This window comes from Trichechus manatus, unplaced genomic scaffold (genome assembly GCF_000243295.1).
Source record: "Trichechus manatus latirostris isolate Lorelei unplaced genomic scaffold, TriManLat1.0 scaffold00025, whole genome shotgun sequence".
In the NCBI taxonomy this organism is placed as follows: Eukaryota; Metazoa; Chordata; class Mammalia; order Sirenia; family Trichechidae; genus Trichechus; species Trichechus manatus.
The window spans coordinates 15,227,377-15,245,108 of NW_004443961.1; the positions used below are offsets into that span (position 1 = coordinate 15,227,377).

The window sequence follows — 17,732 nt, forward strand, 5'->3', positions numbered from 1 at the left end:
TCTCATATGGATACCTTAGGGTGGAAGCAAGGGAAGCTTAGAGAATGAATTTTTCACTTCCCAGCCCTGCTCCAAAATGTACCTTTACTTTCCTTGCATTTAGAAGTTACATTTCTGAATAAGATTCATTTAACAAAAGTATTCTGCTGTTTCTGTTATTAGAAAGTTTGAAAGCCTTGTATCAAGAAAGTGCCTAGGAACAATGATTTGTTAATTAAATAGTTATTTCAGCATTTCTTAAGATAAACTGGAAACCCCATTGGTGTAGTGGTTGAGAGCTACAGCTGTTAACCAAAAGGTCAGCAGTTCGAATCCACCAGGTGCTCCCTGGAAACTCTATGGGGCAGTTCTACTCTGTCCTACAGTTCCTACTCTGTCCTGAGTCGGAATCAACTCGACGGCAATGGGTTTAGTTTTTTTGGTTTTAAGATAAACCATTCTTACTTGCTTCATGGCTGTTTGAAAGTCTAAAACTAAGACTTGTTTGTATTTCTTCCAACAAATATTTTTGCTTCACTCTGTGCATATGCTTTTGGGGGCATTACTTGGTGTAAGATCTTAACTGCTGATTCTGATTTTTGTCATTAAATATATAGCTTTATATTATTTGTTTTGGGGAGAATAGTGATATACATATTTTTGATAAAAGCTTGAAGTTAACCTATAACGAAATAAAATCCTGTATTAGCCCATTACATGTTACAGTCTAGATCTTATACTTGAATTATATAAACTTAATGAATAAAGACTTTTCAGAGTAATACACTATACATGGCTTTCCTATTCACAGTCTTTGATCTGCCTGTAGATTTTGAAGTCTTACCTAATTGATTGTTAAGCCATTCATGGTCATGTTTCTTTTCAGTGACTGAAGGGAATTTACAAGGGGAAGGAAGTACAGCAGTAACTGTCTTGACTCCTCAACTTCCTCATCAATGGGACTGTTCACAGTAATTCCTTTTCAGTAAAAAGTTGGGATCCTTTGCATAAAAACAACCTTGCAGGTTGAATTTGGGAACCAACAATGATATAAAAAGATGCCAATCTATCAAACATTTTACTAATTTTCCCTTTCTACCTCTCTCACTAAAACTCATACATACTTGTTGTTACTGTAGTGTTAGTTCCTCAGTATTTCTAGCGATTATTAGTGAGGCGCAGAGAAGATAAAGGCAGATGCTCCTAATTTGGTGCAGCAGAAAGCTGCACTGGGCTAGATAAAAGTCAAATTTTTATTAGTTTTTTATTACTTAAAAAAGTATACACACATACCTAGTTGCTTTTTAACATGTTCAGCCGTATTGAATTCTTTCTGTTCTTAAATGTAGCAGGCTCTTTCTCACATCTGAGCCTTTATGTATGCTGATCCCTCTGCTTAGAATATTATTTTCCATCCTTTTCTTAGCTAACTTCTCCCCAAGTTTTAAATCCCAGGTCTCTCCCAAAACACCATAATATATTATTATAATATTTATCATACCACATTGTAATTGATTGTTAATTAACCCCATTAGACTATAAGTGCCACGTGAGTAGGGGATTGTTCTATTCCTAGATGCTAACACAATATCTAATACAGGAGAAATATTTGTTAAAAATCCCATTATGAATTCCAAATTATATGATCCAACTTAAAATTCATATTTGAAAGTTCAGATATCAAAAAGCCAAACTTGTGGCTGAAACTGATCCTCTGTGGGTTCAGAATTTCTTTATTATTAAGATCATCTGTGATGTCAGAGTATTATCGAAAATGTCATGTTTCCATGTCTCCCTCAGCCTCTTTCTAAAGCAAGGGAAACAGGAAAGAAATGTCTGGTGTGTGGTTGTATTTGAATTGTTCACCTGAGATCGGGGATTGTGTCTTTGTTTATGTCTTTATTGCCTAGCATACCATTGGAGCACAATAAATAAATAATATTGGTGATAGTGAGAAATACATTAGTAGACCGTAGGTAACCCTTAAGAGTAATTCAGAAAATCAAAGAGGTATTCTTTTAAGTTATAAGTTCAGTTCAAAAGAGTGCTTTAGGATACGTTTTTGAGTTGATAAAAATAATAATTTCTGTGATAAGTGACAAGAGCCCCTAGAACATTAATAGCAATGTTGACAGCAAGTTAAAAAAAAAGAAACAAAGCAGCTCAAGAGCACGGTGGCAGGAATGTCAGCCCACCTGAGTACAGCCTTGAACCCTGAACTTCAGCTGCTGAACCCAAACCAAACTGTGTAAGAAAGTGGATTCCGAGTTAAACTGCTGGCTGTCCTGTCAGCTCTATCTGCCGTTTTCCTTTGAAGGTTTCCTGTTTCATATCAAGTTAATGGTAGCATGTTAATGATCCTGTACTACTCGTGTGTTTCTCAGCGTTGTTAACAGCTTTGTCACCATTGTCACTGATGCATTTAATTCAGTGACCCTAGAACTGGCATGACGGTAGTAGGGTAATTCTGTCAGTTTAAGAAAGAGAAGAACAGAAATCTTTGAAGGAAATGTGGAAATATCTTTTAGGTCAGTGCCAGAAACAAATGACTATTTCTGAGATACATAAGAGGTATATCATACAGCGATGATAAGAAATTGTCCTTACTTTTATTTCTGCAATGTTGAGAGCACTATATGTTTAAAAAGACCAGGCTCATTGATATGAAATCATAAAATACTTTAGCATATAATGGCAGAGAGTTAATATTTATTGAATGAATGAATCCTAGCTTAAAAAAAATCATATATTCATTTTGGGATCATATAAGAGAATTGAGATCTGTACCAAAATTAATTCTGATGAGATTTATTATGCACTTGGGGATATAATTGATTTTCGAGTTATCAGACTATCTACACTATGTCTACTCCAGCTACTTCAGAGGTCCTAACCTGATCCGTGGACTATTTTTGGGTTTTCAGGAGGTCTTGGAAGCATTGGTGGTGCAATGATTAAAGAACTCAGCTGCTAATAAAAAGGTCAGTGGTTCCAACCCACCAGCTGCTCCACAGGAGAAAGATGTGACAGTCTGCTTCCATAAAGATTTACAGCCTTGAAAATCCTATGGGGCAGTTCTGCTCTGTCCTGTAAGATCACTATGAGTCAGAATTGACTCGATGGCAGTGGGGTTTTCTGTTTGTTTGAGCATTAGTAAACCCTCTTGTTTAGTGATTCATATCAGCTTAGGACAAGAGATAAAAACAGTCAGGTGCCCAAATTAAACTTACTGTTGTCAGTGGGTGTGCCAGATCGTTGATATCCATTTAGACCAGATCCGTACATCTAGAACTAGGCCAAGATCAAGACCTGCAGGTCTAAGTACAGTTTTGATTTTGCTAAGCTTGGAGTCTGGAAGTTAGGTATTGTATTTTATTCATCCTTATAGCCACACTGTACCTGACTCATTACTATGTGCTCAACAGAGATTTGTTGAATCAGTCAATGAATTCTGTTCCCTTTTGAAAAAAGTATCATCTTTTACAGCCCTTTATCTTCCCATCTTTTATGCACGAAAGATAGTTGTGTCTGCACATGGATTGAATACAAAAAGGCATAATGAAGAGTCGCTGATTTGATGGAATTTATAATCTAGTTGGTGAGTGAAGACAGTCTCATGTAGTGCAATATGATGATAAATGCTTGTGGAGTTTGAAAAGAGACTTATTTGGACTGGAGTGGTTAGGGAATATTTTGAAGAAATTGTATTTGAGCTTGATTTTGAAGGAATGATAAGCTTTGAACAAGGGATTCCAGGCAAGGAGAACTCTGTGAGCAGAGGCAGGATGCTACTGGCCTACAAGCTATTGAGGTCAAGCTGTGAATTGTCTTTTTTTGCACTAATGATGATGATTTTTTATTTTATTTTATTTTTGTAATTCTTCACAGTTTTCAAAATATATCCATGTATATAGCCTCACAACTTTTTGTGAGAAGGGTGTCATTTGTGAGAATCTGAAAGATTGGGTGGTTTGGCCAGCATCACCAAGCTAGTAAGCTAAACAGCTGAGACTGCTGGTTCTTTGTAAACCATCGTGACCACCACTTCTATTTTTTGGCCTAAGTCATCTATACTTTTTTTTATTGAAACCTGCCTATAACCAAGGGAACCTATCTTCCAGATAAAGGCACAATCTGTGAACGTGAAACAGAGCAGGGCTTGCTGGTATATATGATATTTGAACCAGAGAGTTGGTATAGAAGAGGAGGAGAAGGAATAACTAACATTTATCCAGTTCCTTCCAAGTATAAGGCAACATTCTCTGAGTCTTATATGTGTTAACTCATATAATACTTCCAATACTTCTATGAGTAGGTGTTATTCTTTGGTACTATTGTTATCTTCATATTACATAGCTTACAGGTAGTGAAGCCAGGAGTCAACACAGGCAGTCGAGCTCAAGAGCCCATTCCTAATGGTTAGGTGTGTGGACTCTACAGTGGGATTATTCAAATCCTGGCTTCATCTCTTGCTCACCATGCGATCCTGGTCCAGTTAACAACCTCAGTGAGAGTGCTTTGTTGTTGTTAGCTGCAAGGAAGTCGGCCACCATGTACAACAAGATCAGACTGTTGTGATCCATAGGATTTTCATTGGCTGATTTTTTGGAAGTAGATTGCCAGTCCTTTCTTCCTAGTCTGTCTTGGTCTGGACACTCCACTGAAATCTGTTCAGCATTAAGCAGCACACAAGCCTCCATTGACAGACGAGTGGTAGCTGCACTTGAGGTGTGTTGGCTAGGAATTGAACTCAGGAGTCCCTCATGGAAGGCAAGAATTCTCCCTCTGCATCACCACTGTGCCCTGAGAATGCTTTAAAAATAAGGATAACAATGGCTCTTATCTCTAAGTTTCTATAAAGATAAAATGAAAGGATATTTGTAAAGTTCCTGCTATTATTACTATTGCCACTTCCATTATGTTCTAATATAATTCTAATAGAATTATGATTTTTAATTTATTTTCAAAGTTGGAAGGAACTACCAAGGCCCGAGAGCAATTTCCCATTCTGGGCAGAGCATTGTAGTTGGCATTAGTGGCATTCTGATTGGCATTTTTGTAGCTTTGCCTGCATACGTGCTACTTAGTTAGGTTTCAAGATCTGTTGTTAAATGCTTGATTTACTGATGGCAAGGAGAGATAGTGCTTTTATACGTTAATACTTCGGTTCTGAATTCAGGGATTTTGTGTTTTAGGTTGCAAAATTAACATTTTAATCTGCCTAAATTTTATTGCATAAATTAAATTCTATTATAATAAAATTACGTCCATTTAAAAAGTGAAATACATAATCCTAACAAATCAAGTTACTTTGGGATTTGGGAGAGACAAGAAATTGCTATAACATGAATTTGGATAATGAACAACAAATGATGTGTATCACTGTTCTTATAAATCATTTGTTCATATTTTTATTAGAAAATTATAGTTGCACATATATTATAGAAATTCCTAGACCTTAACATTCCTAGACATTCAAAATTTCTTTCATAGGATATTTGTGGAATTTTTGGATAAAAATTTATGTTTATCATATCATTTAATACACTCGAAATACACCCTACTGCTTTCTAAACATATTTGGTTTATAATAAAGGTAAAATATTAAGCAAATGGAAATGAAAGAAGAAAATTTTTTCACTTTAAGATGTGACTAGGCTTAAAAAAAAATTTGCTTCATCTGTTAGTCACATTTGAAGACTAAATGTATAGCTTCAATGGAAATAATGTTCACCAACAATAATCTTTAAAAGTTAATTGGGTTTAGGAAGTCCACAAGTTTTTGTGGAACTAATAGTTAACCTATTATTAATACAGCCTGAAGTTTTAGAACTATATGGATGCCCTGTGCCCAAAACTGTAAGAATAATAACCCTTTCATGTTGGTAAGTTTGATGTAGTGCACTATTCAGGGTAGCTATAACCTAACATTGAATTAAAAATTTGGCAGATTTTTGTGTATACTCCAAATATTCATTAGTAATTTTTATTGGTTCTAAAGGATAATTATGTTTTCTGGTTTGTCTTTATTTAAAGGACATAAAATGTATTAACTTATTGGGGCCTGCCATTTTGGGTACATTTCAGTTCTGGAAACACTCCTATATCTTATCAATCCTGTTTCTTAGTCTGATTAAAATGTTTAGTAACTTTGTGATGGTAATTGTAAAGCTATTTTCAGGGGAAAAAAAGAAATTTAAAAAAACTTTAAAAGTTAAAAAAGGTATCCAAGTAAGACCTTCATTTCAAATAAACTATGCATTCACATTCCTTAAAAATTCCTTAAAATATAAGATCTTCCTCAGATTAAATTAAGTAAGCCATCTAGTCTTTATATTAGGAGGCTACATAAAAAATGACTATGGAACAATAAAAAACTTCTGCTTTTTTCTTTATGCTGGCTCTGTTTTCTTTTCTGGGAAAAAAAAAAAACCTAAGAAACTTACCAGAATCTTACTAACTTTTAAAATTTAAGTATTTTCAATTCATCTTATTTATATCTAAAAGGAAAAAAAAAAAGATATCACCAGAACTCAAGGTTTTCAATCCATCACTCATATTTTTCATGGACAGTTTTACTCTTTACATCATACTAAAATTAAGTAATAACCAAAGAAGTAACTACTTATTCCTTCATCAAACATTTATTGAGCACCTATGTGTGTTATATACTTTGGCAATTGGTAAGGATGTAATAGAAGAAAACAACAAGTAATATTTACTGAGTGCTTAATCTGTACCAGGCACTATGCTGAGGACTTTACGTATATTATCTCCTTTAATCCTCATTAATCCTACCTGAGGTGGGTTATTGTCTCTTCTCTTCAGATGAAGAAACTATCAAGTGTAGAATCCAGATTTGAGCATAGGTATGTATCCTCAGAGTCCTCATTGTAAAACCCTACATCATGTTACATGCTTAACAGGATGAGATAAGGTGCTTTCTCTTGGGAATCTGCCTGTTTTTGTGAGGGGTCAGACATATGCATGAATACTTATAATGAACTGTGATAAGTTATATTAAAGTGAGAAGTGATAAGTATTTGTGTGAGAGTAGTAACAGTGGAGATGGAGAAGAAGGATGAGATTTTAGATGGTAAAATTGACAGGACTTAATGAATGAATGGATATGGGAGGTGAGAACAAAGGAGTCTCTCCTAGGTTTGTAGCCTTAATCATCTGGATAAATGGTGATGCTGTCCATGGACACTGGGAATACAGAAGGCATATGGGTTGGGGAAGGATAGAGAAGAAAGGTGAGTTCAGTTTTGAACCTATGGAATTTAATTGCCTGTGAAATTTCAGGAGTTGAGTGAAAAAGGCAATTAAGTAAACATCAGGCGCTCAGGAGAAAAAGGTGTGAGAATAAAATTTGGGGAATCGTTAGGATGCAGGCGTCATTAAGATGTAAGTCCAGTGGTTGGAGTAGAAGAGATAGTATATATAGAGGCTGAAGATAAAACCTAGGGGAAGACCAAAGTTTAGGGGTCAGGTAAAGGACCTAGGTCTGAAGACAAGAAGAAATGGTTAAGGAGTAGAAAGAAAATCAGAAGTAAGTGATGTACAGGCCGTTGATGTCCATTATCCAACATTGATGGCAACAGTGTTACAAAGAAATTAAATAAGATCTGAGAAATGCTCATTGACTCAGCAATGGAGATCATTCATGGCCTTTGTGACAGTTCTTCAATGGCAAGATATAGAGAAAGCCAGATTATCATCCTTGGTACATGTTTTTTACATATTTCGTATGATTAATAAGTATGCGCTTTTAGTAATGATAGTGATTTCATGTACACAGTAGTGACATTTTAGGTAATATAGCTGCTATTAGGATAAATTAAAATAAACAATTGTCATTTAAATCATTAATAGTATGGAAAGAGGAATATGAGTAGGAGGCGGGATGATTTCACAACTGTCCAGCAATTCACTCAATATCTACCCCTGCCTTGAGCTTCTGATAAAAAATGCACAGGGATCAATCAACAAATTTTCATCTTACGTAGAGAAATATTTACTTCAATTTGAAGGCGTGCCACAAAAGCACTGTAACTTGAAGACCTGATTCCAGAAGCTTAGAGTCTTCCCAGACTCCTAGAATGGCAAGGTATGGCCAACTTCTGCTTCCCTTGGTGTGAAGTAGTGGTAAATCCCTGCTTGGAGTCTAGAATTCACCGTTTCTGTGATTAGATTTTCAGTTTGGGTTACTGCTAGGGTACTTGGAATTGAAATCATAACTCTGTCTTGATCTCTGTATGGATCTCTGTAAGGATCTAGTGATGATCTGTAAGGATCATCATTTGGATGTCAGTAACAAACTTTTTCTGTGGTCTCTTCAGCACATAGCTTTACAAATGTAGTTTTCTGAAGGGAGTGTGGTTTATATTACTTTTCTTTCACTTTATGTAACATTGATTTTTTTCACAATATTCAGATTTTCAGAGTACAAATAAATAAAACCTAATTAGATATTTAAGTCTGAAAATATTGGGAGGGGAGAGAAAATATGCAGATAACTCAGATCATTTTTTGAAGTAATTATAACAAATTCTATTTCTTAGCCAAACATATTTTTACATATAAAATATTTCATCTGAAAAGCTAAGTAGCATGATAAAAATTACAGAACAGTTATTGTTGAGATTGTCAAGAAGTATATTTTTAAGAGCAAAAGCTAAATTCTATACTTTTTAATTGTGCCTAGATTGTTTTTCCCTTACTCTTCAAATGGTCTTTTTCTACTCCGGGTCATCTTCCTGCAATACTATTATTAATGATACAGTGGGGAAACAAACTATAAATTGGTTGCTAGTCTATATTACATCTTGATAATCTAAAAATCAAATATTCCTCTCAATAGGGCCTAAGAACTGATTGGAAATTTAACTTAGTCATCTAGAAATCTGTTTTTGAGCAACTTAATACATCACTATAATATTTCCTAGATTCCTGTCCAGTTCAATGTACGGAATGACTAAATTGCAGTCATACTAGTTCTGAGCACACGGGCAAGAAGAAAAGTAGTTAAACATCTTGCTGTGTGTGAGCAGTTCGAGGGCAGGCAGACACCATGCACCTTGACCACCTATTATGAAGCTTTTTGCTGCCGTGTCAAGTGAAAGCGAGTTAATTGGGTGAAGCTGTGGAGCATGTTAGGGGCCTGGTAAAGGGTTGCTGTCTGACAGCTGAATGTCAGCGAAAGCCAGTCAAGTGTAGCTGAGAGACAGAGACCTGTCACAAAGTTCCCGCAGACTGGAGCACAGTTAGGAAGCTGAAATATGGTTCCGTCTCACTTTCTCCCTCATTGAATCCAAGCACCTTAAAAGATTTTACACTGTATGTGTCAACTCTTGTTCTCTAAGCTGTTTCCCCCTAACTGTCCTGCATTCAAATGATTGAACAAAAGATGCTAATGTTTAGCAAAGTGAATGTAAATTCCCTCTTTTCCCCCTTTCTGCCCAAGCAGATAGACATTCAACTCAAAGGAAACTTTGAAGGTTTACATCAAACAATTAGACTGCCTGGAAATTTAGCTTATAATAGAATCTTTTTCTCTAGAGAGTATGAAAGTTGACAATTAAAGCAGTGGAATAAGCAATGCATTTTTCTCTCGATATAGAAAATGTAGCTTTAGGGAGCTAGGATTGCTGCACGGATGTCCTGAGAATGGACACTTGCCATGAAAACTCTCCTCTTGTCTTTTGTCACTGGCTTTTTTCCTTCTTTCCCCACTGGCTTAAAGTCAAATGCTTTAACGATAGTACCAGAAGGTCAAGAAACATAAACATAGAAAGGAATAGTGGTGTTCTGAAGCCTTAGACACTCTAGAAAAGAGGAATGGAAGAAAGTTGGAATTAAAGAAAATGAAAATTAAACTTTGTGAAATGAAAACACTTTCAGAAAGAGGAAAGTTTAATAACAAAACATGCTCTACTTGTTGGCTTTCTTTAGGAGATGGATCAGAGTAAGTCCACTCAGTCATTCAACATTAGGCAAACATAAAGAATAGAATATCTGCTGTGTGACAGTTATTAGTAATACAGAAACAAACAAATAAAATGGCCTGTGCCTTCAGGAATGACCACACCAAGCCAGCAGTGTCCGTTTGAACTTAATGTAATGATGAAAATGTCGCAGTTGAAAATGATGAAAACGAAGCAGTTGGCATGTGTCTAGTGCCACTGAGGAACTGAACTATAATTTTTAATTTTAATTAATTTAAAATTGCATAGCTATATGTGGCTAGGTTTACTGTATTGAGCAGTGCAGGTCTAAGCAGACAGAGCATTATGATACTGTGCTGCTGTGCATCCATGCATGGGATGTTGGGAGAGCACAGAGGAGGGGCATCTAACCCAAATGTGTGGGAGAGCCGATGGATGGCAGGGCAGGTTTGGGGAAAGATGACACCTAAGGTGAGTCTTGTAAAACAGTAGGAGTCAACCTGACAAAGAAGCCTCTTTCTAAATTGAGAGGACAGAGTGCAAAAGAAGCTCTAAGACAGGAAGAAGGAAGGCACACATCAGGATCAGCGTTTTGACCAGGGAGCAAAGGTGTTCTCTGGGACATTACTTTGCTATTATGGGAACCTCCAAGTACACTACCAGGTAAGTTAGCCCAGCAGTCACAAAACAGATGGTCTCACAGACCAAATTAAAATACTCAAATCACATAGTTTATTCAATCAATTTAAAACACACAGTGAGAAGCAAAAGAGATATGGTAGGGTGCAAGTGAGTGGAAGGGCCATTTTGACTCCTTGCTTATGCAATGTTCATGTGGCCTGTTTTCCTCTCTACTGCATTAGCCTTCTCCACTCTGTGAAGTTATGAGGGTCAGAGTTGAGGTTTGAGAAACGAGGCTGGCAGACAAAAGGTGCCTGGGGCCACTTATATGCTTTTGCTTTCTAGGAGAGATGCAAGGACAAATACACCTGGCCAATAGCTAGAGCTTGCCACTTGGCCTGCTGAATAGCTTTGGGTTTTATCTGCATTTCTAGGGGGATTTAGGGATGACACAACTGTCAGCATATCTCTACCTTATGACGTGGTCTTTCCATCCCTTTCTATCTATAACATATCTGGGGTACTTTATAATCTATGCTTAACATATATCTGTCCATGTCTCACAAACTACTTGCTGATTCATTATCATGCTTAACACTTCTAATGAATTTTATCTTTGTTTTTTCTTATTTTTGATAGAAGAGTTGAATATTCGCAAATAAAACAGGAAATATACAATAAATAAGGGATGAAGTAGAAAATAGAGATAAGTGTGAAGGGATGACTTGTTTACAAAAATTTAAAGTGAATTTAGGCTAGAGAAGGCAAAGAGACAAATAAATAACTGTTGGAAATTTTTTTACTGAAGATCATTGAAACCTATGTAAAAATCATCATCTAGTAGATGCCCTACCCTAAGCCTAAACTGCATTTCAAACAAATCTAGGCCTTTTGTAAAATTTGGTGTAAGGCTCTTAGGGAGTTGGTTTGAATGAGGCTTTGGTGATTGGTGAAGCAGGACGAGTGGTGGTTTTGTGTGCAGGTACCCAGAGGAGGAGATGGGAAGTGGCAAGAACTTCTGAGTGCTTATCCTCCCCACAGGTGAAAGGACTGGCATCTGGGCTGTTAGTAAGAGGACCTATAGATGGAAGCTGACGGAAGTGCTTTATGACAAACACTCTGAAACACCAGGTTCCAGTCAGAGTTGCCACGGTTCTCAGGTGACAGAGAAGGAAGGGTGACCATAAGGCTGGTTCTGTGTAGAGCACAGTGAGCCCTCTCATACACTGGAGGCGGGACCTGGTGGAGAGATTTGGGGCCTCCAACAATTCTTGAAGGGTCACTGTGCAGGGCACTTGAGGTGCTGTATGTGCTGGTCAGGGAAGGACCAGGGAAATTTGACTCATTACTGGAATCTTGTCTGTATCCATGAAACAAGAGACTGGGAAACTCCCAGTGCCATTATATGTCAAAGCTAGTACTACAAAAACAGCAGATATTGTGGTTCCATGGTATTTCAGCAAATTATAATTTAAGAAGAACGGGCGGATTAGTTGAGGACACTGTGAGCTCCCTGAGGATGGGGTTTTTTATGTGTTTTATTCACTGCTGTATCCCAGTGCTTAAAACAGTATCTGGCACATTGTAGGTACCCACTCAATAGAGATTTATTGAAAAAATTAATGAAGAGGGCTATTTAGGATACTAATGGTGGATTTGGGTTTAGATGTTCTTTATGCATTATTCAAACATGGAGAAAGTCTGTCATACAGAATTGATAATGTAGGGAACAGACTCCTGAAATGTAACCTGTAGGTTCATTATTTGGAATTTTGTGGCTACTACATTATTCTCACAGTTTTGTAGGATGTTCTCCCTAGGGATGGGTTTGGTTTGAGACCACTGGAAATGGCCCCTATTCTATCAGAAATAGCATTCCTACCTGTCTTGTGAAGGAAATGTCATTGCTAGCTAAAGTGATTTGTCTTGGAACATACTCCCCAGTGTTTGTTGTGATTTGAGGGCCTTCCACAGATGTGAACCCCAGGTCACATGACTTGCCTTACATCTGAAGGGCCTTTCTCTCACTGAAGATAGTCCCTCCGGAGAAAGGTCCAGCCATGGAACAGATCAAAGGGTTCACTGTATATAGGACTTACACCTTGGATGGGCTGTAGGGGGATAAAGACTGTAGCATCCCAGAAAGAATTACGAGGAATTTTAGATGTGACAGAGTGCAATATTGAGAGAACATGACCTGAAATAGCAGTGGAGGGAGGGACCTGGAAGAAAAAATGGGTATCAAATTTTGAAGTGTGAATTTCTTGCTAATTTTGTTGAGATGTGTGATTGACTGATATTTATATTGTCAGTAAGGTTTAGGAAAGTCATCTCTTTCAGGTAATTTTAAATTCTAGGTGATTCTTCCCTTTGCCTGCTCCTCTTTACCTGAGTGCATGGTTAGGTATCCCACTCATAGAAAAATATACTGCTGAAAGGTCGAAGTTTATAGCCTCCAGATTATTACTAAATTTTTGACATTGCATAAAAAAGGTTTTATAACTTTAAGAGGAAATTCCTCAGTAATGAATAGTGGTCAGAATACCCTTGCCTGATAGTTCCCATAGAGAGTGTGACGTGTGTACATTTTAACCACAGACGTCGTAATTTGGCAGCTGAAAGTGCCATTTGGAGTAAAATGAAGGCATACAAGTGGTAAGTAGCTCTCTACATAAGACGCTGCATTTGTGCAGAGTAAATGTACAAGTTCCTCTGTGTGATAGTGTGTGTGTGTTTACTCAAGGTCAGCTTGTGAATTTGAGTTAGATAACTGAAAATATTGAAATAAGAGAGTGTTCTCTGCTAAATGGAAATCTTTTCAAAACTTGCAAAACATTTGGTTAAAGACCCACCCTCTGAGACCTTTAACTAAGCAATTACATTTTTCATTTGACCACACCTTTCAGAGTCTTAACTACACTAAAATATAGGTTTTGGTATCTATAGAATTAGTCTTTTTTAATAAAGGGTTTTTAGTTGTAAAATTAAAGCATGCTTATAGTAGATAACTCTGGAAATACAGACGAATATAAAAAAGAAAAAAACCCAACGTTCCAGTACCTCAAAACAGGTACTATATGTAATTTGTGCATCACCATTTCACTTAATAGTCTAAACACGCAGGTCAGCACAGTGTAGCCTGTGGGCCAGACCTAACTGCACCTGTTTTTGTATGACCTGTGAGCTACGAACGGTGTTTATATTTTTAAATGGTTGGGGGGAAAACAAAAGAATAATATTTCATGACGTGAAAATTTTATGGAATTCAAATTTCAGTGTCCATAAATAAAGTTTTATTGGAACATAACCTTGCTTATTCATTTACATATTGTTTACAGCTACTTTGGTGCTACAAATACCAGAGTCGAGTAGTTGCAACTGAGGCCATACAGCCTGCAAAACCTAAAATATTTACCATCTGGCCCTTTGCAGAAGACGTTTGCTGACCCTGGTCTAGCCTAAGGATTTGTCTGTGTTATCCAAAGGTTTACAAACATAAGTTTTATAGCTCCATAATATTCTATCAAGTGGCGATAACCTAGTTTACTGAATGATACTTCTGTTGTTGAATATTGGATTATTTATAGTTTTTGTCTGCTATTATTAATATAAGGAACCTAATCATAAATGGGGAGCCCTGGTGATGCAGTGGTTAAGTGTTTGGCTGCTAACCAAAAGGTCAGCAGTTCGGATCCACCAGCCACTCCTTGGAAACCCTATGAGGCAGTTCTACTCTGTCCTATAGGGTCACTATGAGTTGGAATCGACTCAACAGCAATGGGTTGTTTTTTTTTTTAAATCATAAATGGAATTGTTGTATCAAATGGCATTATCTGTTTAAGATAGCTGCTTAATTATTCTAAATGGTTCTATCAGTTTGTACAATCACTAGCATTTATGAGTGCTTATTTCACTAGTGACAGTGTCAGTTCAGTTACATTTAGTATGATAATTTTTGAAATTCAATTTTGACTGGGAATAAATATCTCATTTTACTTTCAATTTATGATTACTAGTGAAGGTTACCATTTTTTTCCCATTTATTTGCTAACCAACCAGATTTTTACTTTTGTAAAGTGCCAGTTCGTAGCCTTCGTTTGTGATTCAAATAGTTTTTAGGATTAAAAAAACTATAAAAACTCATGGAAAGAAAAATTTAAACTTTCCAAGCTTTTTCACCTAACCCACACTTCAATTTAGTCCTTTTTTCCAAAGATAGTTAACAGTTTCTTCTGATTCATTTCAGAGAAGGAAAAAAAAAAAAAACAAGGCATATGCCTAGCTATATGTATATATGTATGCTTATTTTTTAAAAATACAAGAGTACTGTATATACTGTCCCAAATATTTTTTTGCACTAGAATGTATTTCTCTATCATCACTTACATATCTTCCTCATTTTTTTTGAATGGTTGTGTCATACTTCACTTAAATAGCCCTCTATCGATGAACACTTAACATCTTTTTTCTATAAAAAAACTCTTCAATGAACACATCTGTATGCGTATCTTGGTGAAATTTTGAGAGTCTCGCCATAGGAGAAATGCCTGGCAGTGGAGTTGCTGGATCAAAGGAATGTGTACTTAAAACTTGTCTTTCAGAAAGGTTGTGCAGATTTACATCCTACCTACATTGTCCGAACTTGCTGTTACCCTCATCTTTTTAGCAGTGGGTATCATCAGACATCTAAATTTTTGAGAGCCTCGTAGCTGAAAAGTAATCTTTCATTGACATGTTTTGTTTTGCATTTTTAATTGTAAGTAAAGTTTAGCACCTTTTCATATTTAATGTCTGTTTTACACACACAAACCCGTTTGTATCTGGGACAAAGGCTGCCTGTAGTTTCCTGATGTCTGCTTTCTTTCTTAGTAACAAAAAAACCAAACCCGTTGCCGTGGAGTGGATTCGACTCATAGTGACCTTACAGGACAGAGTAGTAAGAACTTCCCTACAGAGTTTCCAAGGAGTGCCTGGTGAATTTGAACTGTCAGCCTTTTGGTTAGCAGCCGAGCTATTAATCACTACACCACTAGGGCAGTAGGACCTTTGATTTTCACCTGGGCATATGATCACTCAGAAAAACAAAGAAACTATACTTCCCAGACTCACTCCAGTTAGCTGTAAGACCTAACTTCCAGCCAATGGGATGTAAGCGGAAGTGCTGTAATTTTAGGAAGTGCCTTTAAATGAAAGGGGTGCATGCTTCTTTGCTCTGTCCTCCTTTCCTCTGGCTGGAATGCAGATATTATAGCATGTAATTGAGAGGCCATTTTGAACCATAAGGTAGAAGCCACATACAGAGGATCTGCAGCTGCAAAATAGAAACAGCCTAGATTCCTGATAGCTTCATACGGCCATATCAGAGAGAAATAAACTTTTATTCAAGCCACTGACAGTTTGCTTTATTTTTGTTATAACCAAATTCAGTAAAGATAGTATTCTTGACCTGTCTTCTAATTAGGTTTTTCTTTTTCATGATTTTTATGACCTTTTTGTAAATTAAAAAAGTCACACCATGGCTATCATGTGTGCTACAAATATTTTTACCTGCTTATCATTTCAATTTTTTAATGGCATTTTTTTACATGTAACACTTAAATTTTATTTATTCAATTTTTGTACCTTTTTACATATTTGAAGTATGGATATATTTATGTTTCAAATTCTCTCTGAGTTGTTTGGGAGTATATACTTCTAAGGCACAGGGGGAAAAACGTCTCCTTTGCCTTTCCTGACCATTTCTAGGATTCTCTACTATCAGGTGTGTCAGGATTCCCAGGGCAGGAGTACACTGGGAGCACACGGGTGTGAAGGAAGAGACTAAAACTAGGAAAAGAAAGAACAAAGGCCATCTGGGAAAATCCTTCACCTCTTTTTCCAACCTTAACCATGTCACGGAATCTGAACATCCAAGAGAAGAAAATGGGAATTGTTGTCTTGTCAGGCACAAGACATCTTTAAAGTAATCTCAAATTAAAGTTTAAATTTTCTAGTGTAATTTAAAACTTCAGTGCTGAATTTTATCTCTGAATATAACAACATATAAGCTGGTGAAAGGGCTAGAACTTTTATTTTGTGTAAATGCCATCAAATTTTTTTATTACTCCAGTACCATGGGTATTTAAATGTTGGGCTATGACAAAATATGCTGTAAAAATAGAAACATTTATTTTTAGCCTCTAGTACAATCTAGGAGTCCTGGTGGCTCAGTGGTTAAGAGCTTGGCTGCTAACCAAAAGGTCAGCAGTTCGAATCCACCAACCACTCCTTGGAAACCCCATGGGGCAGTTCTACTCTGTACTATAGGGTCACTATGAGTTGGAATCAACTTGATGGCATCTGGTAAATGGGTAAAAGTGCAATCTATATACTTTTAATTTCCAGCTCCGCAAAGATTTGTTGAGCCCTTACCATGTTTACAAAACAACTCTGGTTATAAAATAAGCCTGACACTTTGTCTTCTTTGAGTGGCATGACAGGATAGTGGTCAAGCATATGGGTATGAGAATCAGGTGGCTCAAGAGTCACATCCTTTCCCACCACTTGCCAAGGTGTGCAACCTGGGGCAAGTTTTTCTACTCTTCTGAGCCATAATTTCTTTAACTGTAAAATGAGGTCAATAGTAGTACTTTCTCACTGAGTTGTAGTGACATTAATTGAAATAACACCTATAAAGCTAAACCTAGCACAGTGCCTGACAGATATGATCAATACATGTTAGCTATAATTCTAAATTTGGTTGTTATTATCACTTGAGAAGAGTGGTAAGAGAAGAAGTGAAGAAGAGGAGCTACTGTATGTTATACATTTTTATGGATATCATTTTATTTAATCCTTATAACAACCCTGGAAGAGATTATTCTTCTTACTTTACAGATAAGGACACAGGCTAACACAGGTTAAGTAGCTTGTTAAAGATCATGTAATTAATAAATGGCAGAATCAAGTTTGGAACCTGAAGTTCCTTTCCACTATACTGTGCTGCTTCTAACTGGGACATAATCTGTATATGTGTGAGATAATCAAATAGCAATATAAGATCAAACCCATGAAGTACTAGCATGAGTGGTTTGTTCAGTCAGTCATTCATCAGTTATGAATCTTATTTAGTCCCAGATTGTCGCAGCAGCGACGGTTGTCGGGGCGGCGGAGACAGTAACCAATGCCACAACTCTTACAGAGAAG

General features: G+C 36.7%; 1 protein-coding gene across 7 annotated transcripts in view; it reads left to right on the forward strand.

The window, feature by feature from the left end:
* The window catches only part of CCDC171 (coiled-coil domain containing 171), a 299,366-nt gene that overhangs the window by 261,246 nt on the left and 20,388 nt on the right, over positions 1 to 17,732 (forward strand). The window contains exon 27 of one of the 7 annotated variants that reach the window (XM_023728631.1): positions 2,904 to 2,958. The exons of the other annotated variants lie outside the window; for them this stretch is intronic. Coding sequence (XP_023584399.1) covers positions 2,904 to 2,933 — 30 coding nt within the window. The 3' untranslated portion in view covers positions 2,934 to 2,958. Of the gene's footprint in view, positions 1 to 2,903; positions 2,959 to 17,732 lie in introns of those variants that run through there. 7 annotated transcript variants of the gene reach the window in all.